Genomic DNA, 16824 nt, shown 5'->3' with positions numbered 1-16824 from the left:
GTGTGTGTGTGTGTGTGTGTGTGTGTGTGTGTGTGTGTGTGTGTATGTGGTGTAGGAAGTCAGCGGCTGGGGGATACCTTCTGTCAAGGTAAATATGCACACTAAAATTCCAACACTAAAAAAACCCACTAAGGCTAGACAGACAAGACAATCAATCATCAGGAGATGAACTTACTACAGACAAAACCAAGATAATAGAGCAATCAAAAAAGCCTATAAAGCATATTCAAGTTCTAAATCTTTTGGCTTGATTTCTGGTTCGTCCCTATTCTTTTTTTCTGCTTTAATGAAGTGAAACATTGAAAGATGGCACATATCTGTATTACTGATTTAATTGGATGAAAAATTATAGGATTTCTAGTGGACCCCGGGGATAAGTTTCACAGGATGAGTGATGGCTCAGATGCTGGGTGATAGGAGATAACTGAGGAGGTGGGAGGTTGTGAATTTCAAGATGAAGGGACAGTTTCCCTTCACAGGGGAGAGTGGATAGATATCGGTCTAGAGAGGTGTCACTAAGTAGTACCGATTACTATTTATGAATATTATTAACAACATCATTAGGTTCTACCTTGATTCTCTGCTAGCCAACCCCTTTCTCAGTGCACTCAAGTTCAGGAAGAGAATTCTTACTGATGACACAAAGCTGGGAGGTAACTAAAATGTCGATGGCAAACACCTTGAAAAGAGGCTGAATCAAGCAGGGTGATATCTTGGATGTCAGGGCTGTTCATTAACAGCACAAGCTCACCTTGGAGAGACCTGCATTCCTGACGCTCCTGCACTAGACCCGGCATCTTTGAAAACAAAATGAGACCTGATTTGACATTCTGAAGCGGTTACTTGGTATAATCCGGGCTGCCCAGATGACAGCGAACACACTGTTTCACTATGTTCTGGCCAGAGCCCAGGCCCTTACAAGTTGCTTAAGATTCAAATGCTTCATTAAGGTCTCATAACACGAAAACGCACGGTAGGGCATATAAAATAGTCATCAAATTACAATTCAAAATAGCATATGACAGAATACGTCACCATGATCTCTTCTTCCTGGCATAAGTTTCATTATAATTCTCATCTCTACCCTGATGACAGTTTTTCCAAAGGCCTTTGACAAACCATGGCTTCCTGGGAGACACAGGCAATGGCTCTGTGTAAAGGCAGAGTGTAAGGATCTGTGTCTCCAAGCTGACTAGCAAAAACCTAAAAGGAGCAGGCCCAGGGGTTCTGAGGGCCGAGACAGGGTGGTCGCTGCTGGCTCTTATCTCATCCATTTGGGGAACTGGCTTGAGAGTAGTTCTGCTACCGCCTTCCTCCATTTGCATACATCAACTTGGGACGTCGCCATCGATCGGCTAAAAATCTTGAAAGATATAGAAGGATCTTCTTCAACATGGAAACATTTGTCTAGAAAGGGAAGAAAGGGAAGAAAGAGAGGGAAGCACAGGAGAAAGTTAAGGAGACAGCTCCTTTTGTACAACTTAGAAGGAAACCTGGGGAGAGTCCAGGACTGTCCAGTTACTCTAAACATAGACTCTTAGTGTCTACTTCTTTTCAAGAATATCTTTTTTACATCGAATGGGTATGGAAACGTGGAGTTCTTCTTCACTGTTCCCACCAACAGCTTCTCCTACACCCCTGACTGACAAATTGACAGCGGTTTAGACTTAGTCTTTCCATGTCCCTCAGGAAGGCTCCTTTCTGAGAAATGCAGAATAGGGCAGGTGGGCTCGTGCCTGGTCTGCACGCCATGTGGGCATAGACAGCCCTGATGTTAACCTTGTCCCACCGGGTAGGGCGCTGTGAAACCATCTATTAGGCTTAATCCAGAGATGGTGCTGGTATTTCCCTTTCCGATGCGTTATCAACACTAGCTAACAAGGACTAAAGAAATCCACAGGTGCTGGAATCAAGCACCTTACACAGTTGACTTAAATTTTAAAGCACTCTTGGCTATTTCTGTTTATGTGAAATGTACAGAATAGGTAAATCCAGAGACAGAAAATAGATTAGTGGTTGCCAGAGGCTGGGGGAAGGGAAATAAGGGAGTGACTCTTAATGGGTACAGGGTCTCACTTTGGGGTGATGAAAATGTCTGGAACTAGAGAGCAGTGATGGTTGCACAGCATTACAAGTGTAGTCCTGGGGTCAGGAAATGCCTGCTGAGGAGGGATGGGCAAGGTAAGACCAGGTGAACAAATCACGGACAAGCAGGTAGAGGGGAGGTGGAGGTGTCAGGCAAAGGGGAGGGGGACCACTCTCTTGAAAGCATCCTTCCCAGAGTGCTGGCAACCACCCTCAGTTTTGCTCAGATCCCGGGGTAAGCCTTCCACTGATTTCCTCCCCAATTTATCCAGATTCCCTTCACTCTCAGCCAGATGAACACTCACTCCTGAAGCCACACCTTCCTCAATCTACAAAAAACAAAGGAGAATCTAGTGAAGTGATCTAGTCCACATGGGGAGTTCTTGCCAACTCTTCTCAACCCTACACCATCTAAACCAGTGGGGTTCAACAGTGTCTTCACATTGGGGTCACCTGGAAGCTTACAATATACATTCAGCTGCGCAATTTGTCAAAACTCTTAAGTGTGCAGCCCGAGCTAAGAGTCCCTGCTCTGAAGCGCTGAGGAGAAAGAAAAGCAACAATTCCAGTGAACGAAACCCATCCAAGAATGAACTTAGAGCAGACCCGAAACAACACTGAGAAGCATCGCTGGAGGGCATGGTAGGACTGGAAAGAATACCTGGGGAGGTTCTGAGTGCAATGGCATATAAGAGGCCTGTCCAGCTGGGAATGGACAAAAGGGCAGGATGTCCGCAGACGGCACCCATGTCCTGACTTAGGTCTTGAATCAGCCTCCTTCACGCTCTGCAGGAAGCTCAGAGAGACCAAAACTATGGGTTGATAACATGGTAACTTCATACATTCATAGCTCCCTCCCTAGGAAGGTGAGTAAAAGTGAGCCTTCAGGAAGAAATCAGAAAGACAGATAATGAAGAAAAGCTAATTTATACCCATGGTATCAAGGCTTCTGGAATATCCTTTCCCTTCCCCCATTCTCCCCCACTGGAAGGGAGGGGGGGGTCCCTTGTTCTTCCTAAAACACACCCAACTGATCCCTCATGGTGCAGTCAGCCAAGAACCCCTAGTCCTCTGATCTTTTCTATTTCTCATAAGTCAATTCTCTGCCAGAAAGTCACCTCCACAGAGGGTGTTCCCAGCTGCCTCTATTCATTTCTAACCTTGCCCCCCACCCCACTGATCTTGGCCTGTTGCTATGTCAAAGTCACATGCGTTAAATTATGATGACTGAAATACATTTTGACATCAAGAATAACAAATGTTACTTTGACGGAGGGGCGAGTTTCTCAGTTCCACGGCTATTTCTCTTCCATTCTGATAAGTTCCATTTAAAAACTGGGATAGGATGATGGAGAGAGAACTGCATTTATTATAGGAAAACTATTATATTTCTACGTATTGTACTAATTTCCTGTTGTTGCTGTAACATGTTAGCACAAACAGCATGAGACAACACAAATTTACTAACATACAGTTCTGCAGGTCGGAAGTCCGAAAATCAATGTGTCAGCAGGGCTGTATTCCTTCTGGAGGCTCTGGAAGAGTCTTTCTCCTTGCCTTTCCTGGCTTCTGGAGGCCACCTGCATGCCCTGGCCCATGGTGCCTTCCTTGTATCACTCCAACTTCTGTTTCCATCATCACATCTCTGTTGAGTGACTGACCCTCCTGTCTCTCTCTTATAAGGACCTCTGTAATTACATTGGCCCACCTGGATCATCCAGGATCATTTCCCATCTCAAAATCCTGAACTTAGTCCCACCTGCCAAGTCCCTGTTCCGTGAAAGGTGACATGCTCTGAGTTCCAGGACTTAGGACGTGGACATCTTTGGGAGGCCATTATTCTGTCCCTTATGTATATTTTTCTTTTATCTTGCCACTTTACTGAACTACCTTAGTTATAAGAGTTTCTGAGTTGTCTTAGATTTTCTATGTAGATTTTCTTCAAATAACAACAATATAGCCTTTTTGCTTCCAAAGTTCATACTGCTCCTATCTCCTCTTGCCTCCTCTTCAATATTAATTATTTTTGAGTTAACAATTTGGAGAGGAGCACAGGCTCCGGACGCACAGGCTCAGCAGCCATGGCTCACGGGCCCAGCCGCTCCGCGGCATGTGGGATCTTCCCAGACCGGGGCACGAACCCGCATCCCCTGCAATGGCAGGCGGACTCTCAACCACTGTGCCATCAGGGAAGCCCTGAGCTAACAATTTTTAATACTGAAATATTGCAGAGAAAAATACAGATATTAACATAGTAGTACCCATGTACACAACATCAAGATTTTATGCAAATATTTTACCATATTTGACTTACAACACTTAAAAAATAAGACATTCTGGAATGTAACTAAAGCACACCCTTCCCTATTTGTCCTTTCCTCTCCAGAGAACTACACTATTCCAATTCATATTTGTATTATTTTATATTTTTAGAATTTTCTCTGAAAGATCATCTTTGCTAGTTGCTTTTTTTCACTCAGAGTCAGCTTGGGATTTACCTATGTTGATGTAGTTCATTTATTTTAATTACTGTACAATATTCTACTGTACAAACAAACCACAATTTCTTTATCCATTTCCCAATTCTGGAGCAGTAAATCGTTTCCACATTTTTGCTAATACAAACAGTGTTTAATGACCATCTTTATACACCTCAACTTGTACATGTATGGGAATAACCTCGAAAGCATCCACCTGGATGCATTAGTGATAAGTCATAGGGCCTTGAAATCTTTCATCGATCTAGGTCTCAAAAGTGTCTGAGTTAAAGTATTTCTCCTACAACTTTGCCAGCATTTGGTGTTTGGGGGCTTTCAAATGTTTGCCAATATTTTGGACATGAAACAGTGCTGTTGTTTTAGGTTGTATCTTAAGGATTCCTCACGAGCTCAAGAGTCTTTAGGAAGGTTTACCAGTCCTTGAGGCTCTCCTACTGTAGCTGTCTATTCAAATCTTTATACTCCTAACTTCTCCTAATAAATTTTCTATCTTTTTCATTTTCTAATGTATGCATTAAATATGAATTTTTCAAGTTCTTATTTAGCCACCAAATAAATTATTTTATTTAATCTCCATGTGGTTGGTCAGACCCCAGTTAACTTGTAATTTATAATTTTTCTTGGTTGAGTTATTAAAGGTGTGCTTTAATTGCACTGTTGTCACAAAACATAGTCTGTGTGATGATAATTCTTTGATACCACTGAGATTTGCTTGCACAAACACCACAATTTCAAGGAATAAACAGAAAATGAAACATGAAAAAAAAAAAGAGAGAGAGATTTGCTTTACAGCCTAGTGCAGAGTCAATTCCTAAAACGTCCCACATTTGATTGGTAAGAATGTGTTTTCCCTAATTGCTCAATGCAGGTGTTTATATATGCCCAATAGATTAAGCTTGTCAATTTGTTGCTCAAATTTTTAATACTTATACTTATCTATTAGCTTCAATGAGATATGTGTTAATTTGATACTGTATATGGCAAATAGCCATTAATAATTCTCTGAGGTTTTGCTTATATATTGGAAACTATGTTGCTGGGTGCAGTAAACTCCCAGTTTATTATATAGTCTAGTCTTTACATCACTATGTAAGGCTTCTGTGTCTAAAACACCATTTAGTTTGATAGCAATGTACCTATTTCAGAGTACTTTTGGTTAATGTAGTCCTACTCTGTATTTTTATTTTTTTAATGATTTTTATGTTTATATACTAGACATGAATCTTGTAAACAACATATAATTTAACAGGTTAATTTATAAGTCTGTATGTGTTAACCTTATGAGTTTCTTAACTGATGAGTTTATTTTTAAAGTGTTAATTTTGCTTCTTAATTCTCTCTTCCTATTTTCTACTCATTTTTTTTCTTTATTCTCCCATTACTTGTTTGAAAGTTAGGCTTAAGTGGCTAGCTTTACTAATTTTTATAGGCATACCTAATTTGACAAAGTCTCCCCAATACAACCAAATACAAGCACCTTGAAATGCTGTGAGCTACAATCACCCCCCAGACACCAGAGCTTTGAGTCATTGCTTCCCAGTGTTTAGTTACACTCCATTTGTACATCCCCAGGGGTCATTATTACTGATGATTTTTACTAACAGTATTTCTTTAGATTTGCCAACCTTTACCAAGGTTACCGAGTTCTTTCCTTGCCAAGTCTGCCTGCATCTCACTCCTTCCTCCTGGTTCAACTGAGCTCTTCCTGATTCTCATCCGCTCTTTGGGTAAAGGACTGAAGTTGTAAACACTCTTACTCTTGGTCGAAAATTACCTGTTACTTTCACACTTGAATAATAGCTTAGCTGGGTACAGAATTCTAGACTGACAATTACAGTACTGTCCTCTGTCTTTTGTGGTTTTGTTACAAGTTCTGCTGTTCCTTTGTGGGTAATCTGACCTTTCCCCTCTTCGGTTACTTTTCATATTTCCCCTTGTCTTTGCCGTTTCGAAGTGTCACTAGCTGTGAATTTAGTTTTATTTTAGCCTCAACGGGCCTCCGTGCCATTTCCAACATCATGCCTTCCATCAATTCTGTGAAATTCTCTACCAGTATCTCATGAAATATCGTTTCTCCCTTCCCCTTTATGTCTCCTTTGAAATCTCCTTCTTGATATATGCTGAATTTCTTAATGTGATTCCTCCAAACTATTCACCTACTTTTATATTTCCTGTCCTTTTAGAATCTTTAGCTAAGCACAGTCTACTGTCCATCAAGTTTTCTCATTTCGTCTACTACATTTTTCATTTCTAGAAGGTCTCTTTGGTTCCTTTTCAAACCCACCACTGCTTTTTCCTCCTTTATCTTTAATCCTTCTGGCTTCATTGTTTACTAGCTCATCACTCATCCTGGGCCTCTCTGAGTGTACTTTGTAATTTTCCCCTGCAGGGCTGGTTTTTCTGTGAGCATCCCTTTAGGACTGGGTTCCTGCAACAGGCAGTGTCAAATGTTCACGTTCATTCTTGGGCTCAGGGTTCCCCCACAACATTCTGGTAAATGTAAATGTGGTTTCCTGATGTGTGGATCCAAGTCTGATTTCTCATGGGAAAGCCTTCTGTGTTTCCCACCTCGAACCAGGCTTCAGGCAAGCCCTCTTCTCACCCTCCTGGGCTAATGAATGAAAATTCCCCCGTTTCCTTAGGTCTCCTAGGACTTAGCCATGGTGCCTAATCTACAACATCTCTGATCTCTGCCTCATGGGTTGCCTTCTGGCATGATATTGAAACCCAAGGCTTCTGATGTAACTAAGCCTAGCAGAATAGTTTCTACAGCAGGGGTGATATTTCATAGGCCTTATATTAAGGCATAAAAAATGTAAATTCCTTCATTTTTCTAAAACCAAACTTCATTTTTTTCTCAACCCCTTATTTCTCCTGATTGAAGGAAATGTAATACATCCAATTCCAGTGAAATCAGTAACTTTAGCATGTTTAGTTATTTCATGTAATCTCAAAATCAGGATTTTCTACTTCTGGGTATCCTCTCTAGTGAAAGCTATTCCAGCGTCAAAACACTGAAGATTGATGTGTCTGTGGCTACCCTTGGCCTGCACCATCTTTTGCCAAAGTGTCCTCGTCTTATTGGTGCTCGTTCTACTCTGGAGCCCATGGATGCGTCCACATCTGCCCCATGGCCACAAGGTGACACCGCTGAAGAGCTCACCATTGGAAAGCTCGTGTCATAACTGCACAACACCTGCAGAGTCCAACTCTTTGTCTCAGTTAAACTTTTTCCCAGGAAAACTGGGCCGTTCTCCATGGCTGTAAACAAAGCGGAACCACCTGGCTGGTTCCTGCCTTGGCAGTCCAGGGCTATCACAATTTTGTTTCCTTCCTATTCCTGGCTCCTGGGCATTTCTCCATCTCTCTTGCAAGTTCATCTAAGCATTTACATCTTTTACGAATATTTTATTGAGCACTTGTATGTAATTTAAGTCTGAGGGAGGCCAAGTTAGTTTGGTCCACCATTACAACCATCATTATTCTCTGGAGGCCGAAATGAAAGTAGAAAGAAAATTCTATGAAGACTAAGCACAATATTGCTTTCTCCCTTGGTGTTCAATTGCCAGCCAGTTTCTCACCTCCCAGCTTCATTTCCTTTCCATGTGAAATATGGCATCTGTACTGGCCATTGCTAAGTTCTCCTCTAGCTCACAAAGCCTTCCTTTAGAGTTGCCCCAAACCTCTCCAGACGCAACTGAACAGGCCAGGAGGAGCTAGACATAGGCGACCGCAAATTCTGCTACCTTGGATCCGGTCAGCCCGCCACAGCGTTAAGAGAGGACAACCGAAGTTTTCCCTTTTGATTATCCAAGGGGGGTTCCCCTTCCTCACAGCAGGGTCACTTCAACAACTGACGCTAATGCATTCCATCTCCCTGATGCCCAGGCCAGCTCTCTGCTTGCCCCTAAACTCTACACAGTGGAGCTTAGTCCAAGCATGAAAACATACTAAAGGCAGAGGTAACAAAGAACCTGTTTCCAGTGGACACCACTCCTGACCTCACAGTCAGATCAATGATTAACGATTTTTTTTTTTTACACCAACTGACCGTCCACATATTCACCAACTTGGTCAAATGACTAAGGTGTTTGAGGATCTGCTTGTTTACCAGATCACACTGACTAGCCTGGGAGGAGATAAGGAAAGCCATGTGTACTAGGGTCATGAGGTCACAGGGCTTTGATTGGTGGGAAATAAAACAACCTGCCTAGAAGGGCAGGTGATGAGGGGACCCTGAGAGCCAGCACAGAGGACAAAGCTGCTCTTCCCAGAAGGAACTATTTACAGGCCAATAAATCCGTCGGGGGCAGTGGCAGGGGCTCAGACCTTCCCGCTGAGCTGTCTAGCGGTCTGCACGGAACCAGCAGCAGAAAGAGTTGGAGGAGGGGAGTTTACCGGGGGAGCAACAGGGTCAGAGGAGGGTGTGAGACTAGAAAGGATGGAAATCAGAGAAAATGAGAAAAACAGGGGGAAATGAAATTAAAGGACCTGACAGATGGAGAAAAGTAAGTAACAGTGTTTGGTGGAGAACACGGTGCTGTGGGTTGAACTGTGTCCCCCAGTGAGATAGTGGTGCTGGAACCTGTGAATGTGACCTTACCTGGAAATTGAGTCATCGCAGATGTAATCAAACTGAGATGAGGACATATGGGTGGGCCCTAATCCAAAGGCTGGTGTCCTTTAAAGAGGGACATTTGGATACAGACACAGAGAAGATCACGTGAAAACAGAGGCAGATTGGAGTAATGCGGCCCCAAACCCAGGAACTGCACGGACTGCCGGCAATGCCAGAAGCTAAGAGACATGGACGGTTTCTCCCTCAGAGCCTCCAGAAAGCGCTAACCCTGCCAACACCTTCATTTTGGACTTCTGGCCTCCACAACTGTGAGAATAAATTTCTGTTGCTTAAGGAACCTAGTTTGTGGTCCTTTGTTATGACAGCCCTTGGAAAATACTGCAGGGGGCTCGAGGGATTGAGGAATAAAAGCAGAAGAGAGGGAGAAGGAAGGAGACCATTTGACAAACAGGGTGACACCCACATCCTTTCAAAGGGACAGGGACACAGATACATTCACACAGACACACACACACACACACACACTTGGAGGGTTCAGGCATAGGAAGACAGACCTAGACCCAGAAAACCAGATGCAGGCACCGGCAGGCTCAGAGAGAGAGAAGCACACACAAAAACCAGGCGGCTGGGAGTACATAGGACTTGGTACATATCAGGGGTGGGTCATAGGGAGAGAAACACACACACACACACACACACACACACACACAGACGCACACACCTGAGACAGACGTTAGACAAGCACACATGAACAAGCTCCCTGCAGTTTGGTGTTCAAACTCAGTGGGCTGAAGAAGAATGACTGCCTCTCTGTCACCTTCAATAGGGACAACAATGGATGGTCCAGCCAGACAATGGCCACCAGTTGCCGTGACTACATCCCAGCTGACGTGCAGGTCTCCAGCAGCTACCCTGGGAGAGTGAGTGGGGGACATGAGAAGGAGAAGCAGAGAGGAAGGCTTGGAGACAGAGACTGGCCTCATGCTCCTGGAAGCAGGCTGTGTCCCCGCCCTCCCCAGAGTGGGCTCCCGTGCACGTGTACGAGCTCCCGTGCCACCCAATCCGCCCCGGACAACATGACTGTGTACATTTCGAAATCTCTCATCTGTAGGTTGAGGCTTTCTCCCAACATGGCTGAGTTTGTCCAGATCCCGGGCAGCCCAATGGGCTCTGCAAATTCACAGCCGGCAGGAGGGTCAGGGGAGCTCAACGAGCAGCCTTCACCTCGAGAGTGGCCAGGGATCAGAGCCTGGAAACCCATGTTACATCTGTCCAGAGGAAGTGGGGCAACATTTAGGCCCTCCGCTCACTGTCTGGGGGAGCCCCAGGTTTCCATGACCAGCCAGGGGACACCCAGAGGGGAGGTGCCAAGTTTCCAGCCACAGACTTAACGCTAACTGTGTCTGCAAGCAGGGTGCTGTTTTCAAGTTTACCCCGTCAGCCCTGGAGACCCTCACTCTCTAGTAAACTGCAGGAAACACTGACACACACATTCACACACACATCAAGAGTTCCAGAATAATACAGAAATGCACCCAACATATATGCTAATCAATCCTTGTGTCCTATGTGAATCGGGAACCAGGCACCCAGTAAACAGGCATCAGGCATCGTCTTCATGCCAACATGGTGAACTCCGTTGATGGCTTTTTTTCTCTGTCCCAGGAAATTTTAGTTCAGCACTGCAGCACAGCGTGTCGCAAATAGCAGGGGGCAGCCTGGTGAGTAAGGCATCGACTCCGGCCCTGTGATTTAGAATGCCCTACAGATCACCTCTCACTGCAACACATCCTCATGTGGGGAGAGTCAGGAATTCCCCTTCTGGTTTCAGTGGGGGTGATGAGTAGTCCTCCTCCTAAGACAGGAGACACAAGCAAGCGAGTCTATTTTTGGAGGCTGCAGGACGAACAAGATGAGTACCACCTGTCCGGGCTCTCAGAAATGATCCACTTCCCACACACATTCCAAAGTACTGATTTTACAAAACCGGAGATGTGTTACATATGCATTTAAAATACAGCCTTGGAACAAAAGAGCAAATGGTTTCTAGGCCAAATGCACACTTTTGTAAGTATAATAATAATAAATAGTGTGTCTAATATAGCAAAGAATATAAAACTCCTGTTAAATATCGCTATAACCGGAGTCGTAAGCCTTCAGTCCTAACAGTGACAGTACTTTGGAATACAGAAATTTCAGGCAAACGTTTCAGCTGTAAATCACAGTGTCTTTTGTATTCATTTTTTCCTTCTAGACTCTGGGATCTCTCTCTCCCTGAATACCAACCACCAATTACATGTTAAGTGCTCAATCTTGGCACAGTGCATTTGAACTCAAATGCTTTTTATGCTTGTCACTAATTCTCAGATCCTGTTTTGTTTGGTGACAGGCTGGCCGCTGGTCGTTTCCACCTGCCTGCAATTTTACAGATGCGTGGGCATCATAAACGGTAACTGGGTTAAAGAAATAACTCATACAGTCCATTCGGCTCTTATTATTTTTTTATATATGATTTAAGCCAAATGTGGCCAAGTAGTAATGCTCCCTGAAGCTCTTTAAACAAAAAAATGCGTGGAATAATAGATTTGGCATTGCCAGGCCAGTTCCTTCCGTCACTGAGGGTGTGAGAAGGAGGTCGGGGGATCAGAAAGGAAGAGTGGATTGAGTCCTCGTTTGTGCAAGAGCCATAACCCATAAGGAAGTAAAATCGCAGGACAGGACTAGAGAATTGTGTTGCAAGGGAATAACTGAGGCCCCTGGGTCTCCCTGGGGGGGCATTCACCAGGCTCCTGTCCCTGAGGGGCTGCTGTGGTCTCGATGCTTAGAAACTGATGGACACACTGAAAATCATAACTGTGATAATGACAAACGGCCTCAGCATCCAGCCACTGCTTTTTGGGTGAGAGCTATACACTAAGCCCTTCCATCCCTCCAATGGCTGGGGGTGAGATGTGGCCGAGAGCAGTGCCCGGACCCCAACAGGATGGTGGAGCGCCACTCAATCCAGGCCTGTCTCCTGGCCAAGCCAAGCACGGACCGCTGCACTCACCATGCTTCACTATCCGGTGCTGCCACTACAGAAAAGGGGCCCGGCTTGTTGTGGTCCTCTGCATCCTTTCTTACTGCCTTTTTACAAGCGTGCACACATGCTCACAGACACGTGTACACACACACGCACACCCGCTTGACAAGTTAACTTCTGCAATTGGTATTTCTGTGCCCTGGAGAAGCTTCCAAACTCTAACTGAAACTCCCCTCAGCCCTGCACACACACTGATGTGCACACAGTTGTAACACAATCACAAGTGGGTTAACAAAATCAAGAGGCAACCCAATTCCAACTAAGCAGAGGACATTAGAAAGCGTCCTGTTCTAGGCTTGAGAAGTTGCTCGAATACCAAAAAGGAGGTCAAGGAATCCCACCCAAGCCACTGAAGCTGACTTATTGATGTTTGGAACTTACGGCTAGTTGGCAATAAAGTTTCTATGACCGTTCAGCCCATGGTCATTCAGCACCTCGATTAGCAAATGCATCTTCCAACCAAGTGGACCAGGAGTCCAGCAGCTGCTTCTGCCTCCTTTAGGGCAGCTGTGAACACTCGGCTTGAAGAACAGCAGTGGCCAGTGCAGCACTCCTTCCCGGCCCCTGCACACCCCAGCCCATGCCCACAAGGAGGCCCCGCTCTGCCTGGAGGAAGAGGTCTGCACATCTAAACACAGCCCCAGAGCACGTTTTCCCAAGGGAATATTAGCGTCCACGGAATGACTGCAGGTTGGATTTTAGGCTGTTGCTGTGGCTCGTCCACGTATTTAGCCACATCTTCCTCCTAATTCCCCTCTACTTCCCCCTCCATCATCCTCCAGAGCTGCCAGGGAGATCTTCACAAACAGTAAATCAGGTTATACCACGTCCCAGGCTTTCCAGAATGAAGGGCGTCTCTTACAATGAAATAGAGCTTTCTCCTGCCATCTAAACAGCTGTGCACGCTCTCCTAGGGCTGCCCAACAGAACTTTCTTTGATAATGGAATGCTCTAGATCTGTACTGCCCATATCATGGTGGCTTCTAGCCACAGGTGGCCCCTGAACACTTGAAATATAGCTAGTAAGACCAAGGAACTGGAGTCAATTTTATTTAATTTTAATTGACTTAAATTTAAAGACCCACACATGGCTGATGGCCATGGTACCGGACCCAAAAACCTCTCCAACCTCAGCTCCCCCAGCCCATAAGCCCCCACCTTCTCCCAGCTGCCCCAGGACACCGAGTCCTCTTGGCCTCAAGGTCTTTTCACAGGCTTCTGCCCTGGCCCCAGACACACCCTCCTCCCACCTTCTTTTAGCGAATGTCAGATGTTCAGACCTCAGCACAACATCCTTTCCTTAAACCAAGACATCCTTTCCTTTCCTTCCAGTTCACCACACCCTCATTTCTTCCTTCAGACTACTCGTCACAACTCCTAGTTTTATAACTTAACAGTTTTCCCTTACGATGCCAATTCCCCAGTCCAGTAAACTCTGAGAGGCAGAGACACACTTGTTTTGATCACCAGTTGTGCCCAGCCTCACACAGTGCCTGGTACGGAGCAGTCAGGAAATCTGTGTGGGCTGTCTCGACTTCGGGCTCAGTCACACTTGTGAGAAGTGATTTCAGAATCTAACCATCAAAAAGTATCTTTCTTCCTAAGAAACCTCTCCTGAGGCCCAGCATTGTACACAAGCTTCCAGAGACCAGGTCTTGTCTGCCTGGGGAACACATCCTTGTCCCAGTAGAGGCTCTCCCCTAACAAGCAAGGTCACAGCGACCAAAGTAGGACTGCGAGCCGGTCGACTGAGGAAACTAACTTGTGTATTTACTGCATAACATACTAAAGAGGAAAATCCTTGTCAAGGAGCCTCCAGACACCAGGTGCTACGAACAGCATGTAGAGCCACGCACTCTTTTTTTTTTAATTGGAGTATAGTTGATTTACAGTGTTGTGTTAGTTCAGGTGTACAGCAAAGTAAATCAGTTATACATATACATATATCCACTCATTTTTAGATTCTATTCCCATGTAGGTCATTACAGAGTATTGAGTAGAGTTCCCTGTGCTATAAAATGGGTCCTTATTAGTTACCTATTTTATATATAGTAGTGTGTATATGTCAATCCCAATCTCCCAATTTATCCCTCCCACCCCCTTTCCCCCCTGGTAACCATAAATTTGTTTTCTACATCTGTGACTGTATTTCTGTTGATTTAAACGACTGTTTCGAGGCCAGAAGGCAGCAGCTCCCTGTGTGACCCCAGAAGGCCCTTTCAGGACACAGAGGGACATCTGGTCAACTCGGCTGAGACTGGTGGACTTGAGTCATTGCTGCTCAATCCCCAGGAGACCCAGCCTTGGACACGTGGAGGTGAACACATTCCTGAGGGAACACAGGGACCTTCAATGTGCAAGGGGCTGAGCAACTAATATGGATTTCTGGGTTCTGAATAATGCTTAAAAAAAGAAATTAAACAGAAATGAAGTGGGTGTTTTAATCGTTAATTGTTATACACTGAACTGTGTCCCCCCATATTCACATGTTGAAGCCCTAACCCCATGTGTGTGACAGTATTTGAAGGAGAGGCCATTGGGAGTAATTAGGGTTAAAATGAGGTCATGAGGGTGGGGCCCCCAGGAAGGGATCCGAATCTTTATAAGACAGGAAGAAACCAGAGCCCGCTCTCTCTCCCTGTGAGGACACAGCAAGATTGCACCGCCTACAAACCAGGAAGAGTGCCCTCACTAGGACCTGGCCATGCCAGCACCTTGATCTCGGACTTCCAGCCTCCGGGACTGTGAGGAATAAATATCTGTTGATTAAGCCATCCAGTCTGTGGTGTTTTGTTGCGGCAGCTCAAGCTGACTGAGGCAATAATCTAAGGCAATATGGTGACAGCGGATGAAGCAGGAAAATCGTCACTTCCTCAAGTGACTGGGCTGCATCACAGGAAAGGGGGTCTATGGACTCTACAAATCTAAGACGCCAACAAAGAGTGCCAAGTGAACAGTAACCCTTACAGTGACCTCTGGGAAAGCCCGGAGCAACAAGACAAAGAACATGGTCTTTGGTGATCCTTTGCAGGAGGGCCACCTGCCCGCCTGAGATGCCCCTTAGTCTGGACAATTACACCTCGACAATAAGCCCAGGAGACGGCCACTTGTCCTCAGGAGACTTCGTGGCCAAGCCAGGAGTCCAGCTCTTAAGGCTCCACTCAGGCCCACGAAACATCCCCAAAGCCCCTTCCTCCCTCCAGTGGCGACCTGTCTACCCCTGCCCTCTATCTCCCACCCACCCACAGGCTTCTGACTAGCTCCAACCAGCCCTCAGCACCCTCACAACTGCGTCAAGAGACACAGATGTGGAGGGAGGCAGGCCACTGCACGGATACTAAGCAGGACCCTGTGGGGTTCCTGGGCACGAAAGTCTGTGCCCCCCATTTCTTGATTACAGGAAATAGGCTTCATTCAGCCTCCATGACCTTCCCTGAGTTCCAATGGGCAGTTCCAACAGTTGCTAATCAGGGAAGGGAGAGGATGTGGAGACAAGGGAGGAACAGTCAAGAAACAATAGTGCAGCCTTGGGGCAGGGTCCTGGTTCTCCCTCAAGGGATACACATAACAATATCTTTGAGCTGTTTTGCAGAAACTGAAACCCCCACCTGGTGGGAGAAGTGAAAGGTATGCTGCTCACAAGCATGTAGACCCCAGACCAGTTAGAACCAGAAGGTTGATGATGCTGACTCCCACTTACCTCCCCACCAACCAGTCAGAAGAATGTCCACAAGCTGATCATGCCGTCTTTGAGCCATTACTATAAAACTCCTCACTACCCCCTGCAGGTTGGGACACACAGTTTCGAGGGCATTAGCCTGCTGTGACCCCCTCTGCCTGGCAAAGCAATAAATGTATTCTTTTCTACTTCACCCAAAACTCTGTCTCCGAGATTTTTTTTTTTTTTTTTTTTTTGCAGTACGCGGGCCTCTCACTGCTGTGGCCTCTCCCGTTGCGGAGCACAGGCTCCGGACGCGCAGGCTCAGCGGCCATGGCTCACGGGCCCAGCCGCTCCGCAGCATGTGGGATCTTCCCGGACCGGGGCACGAACCCGCGTCCCCTGCATCGGCAGGCGGACTCTCCACCACTGCGCCACCAGGGAAGCCCTGTCTCCGAGATTTGATTCAGTGTTGGGATACAGAGGCTGGATTCGACTTCACACCCACCCATGGGGCAGCACTGGGCCACAGGGGACCCTGACCATCCATCTCATCAGGCCAAGCCTTGAGTAGAATGGCACTGTGAGCCCCTCTACATGGTACCATGAAAACACTTTCGAACACTTGCATTCAAAGAGCACTTCACAATTTACCTTTTAGAGTTGGAATAGGGCTGTCGTGTCCATCCAGTTGTCCCAAAGGGTCATTCGGGTCGGGAACCTCTGCTTGCCCTGTGCAAAAAGAGCACAGCACACACATTACTGAGATTTCCCTTCAGGACCTTTACTCTGCTTCTCATGCAGAGATAATAATGTTTCAGCAAAACTCCCCACCGTATAGAAAACCTAGAGGGATAAGGCGTTATGGTAGCTTCCAGAGGGCTTTTCTAGCATCAGATTTGATACAACAGCAAAAGTGATT

The 16824-nt window shown here is 45.8% G+C and overlaps 1 protein-coding gene across 1 annotated transcript in view; it reads right to left on the bottom strand.

Annotated features, from left to right (window-relative positions):
• Positions 1-16824, bottom strand: part of ROR2 (receptor tyrosine kinase like orphan receptor 2) — a 218101-nt gene that overhangs the window by 31821 nt on the left and 169456 nt on the right. The window contains exon 2 of the mRNA XM_029203688.1: positions 16557-16634. Within this exon, the coding sequence (XP_029059521.1) occupies positions 16557-16634 (78 nt within the window). The remainder of the gene's footprint in view (positions 1-16556; positions 16635-16824) is intronic.

This window comes from Monodon monoceros, unplaced genomic scaffold, assembly GCF_005190385.1.
Source record: "Monodon monoceros isolate NGI ecotype Baffin Bay Population unplaced genomic scaffold, NGI_Narwhal_1 Super_Scaffold_5, whole genome shotgun sequence".
In the NCBI taxonomy this organism is placed as follows: Eukaryota; Metazoa; Chordata; class Mammalia; order Artiodactyla; family Monodontidae; genus Monodon; species Monodon monoceros.
The sequence above is the reverse complement of the archived record's forward strand: the minus strand, read 5'-3'. Positions and strand labels throughout refer to the sequence as shown.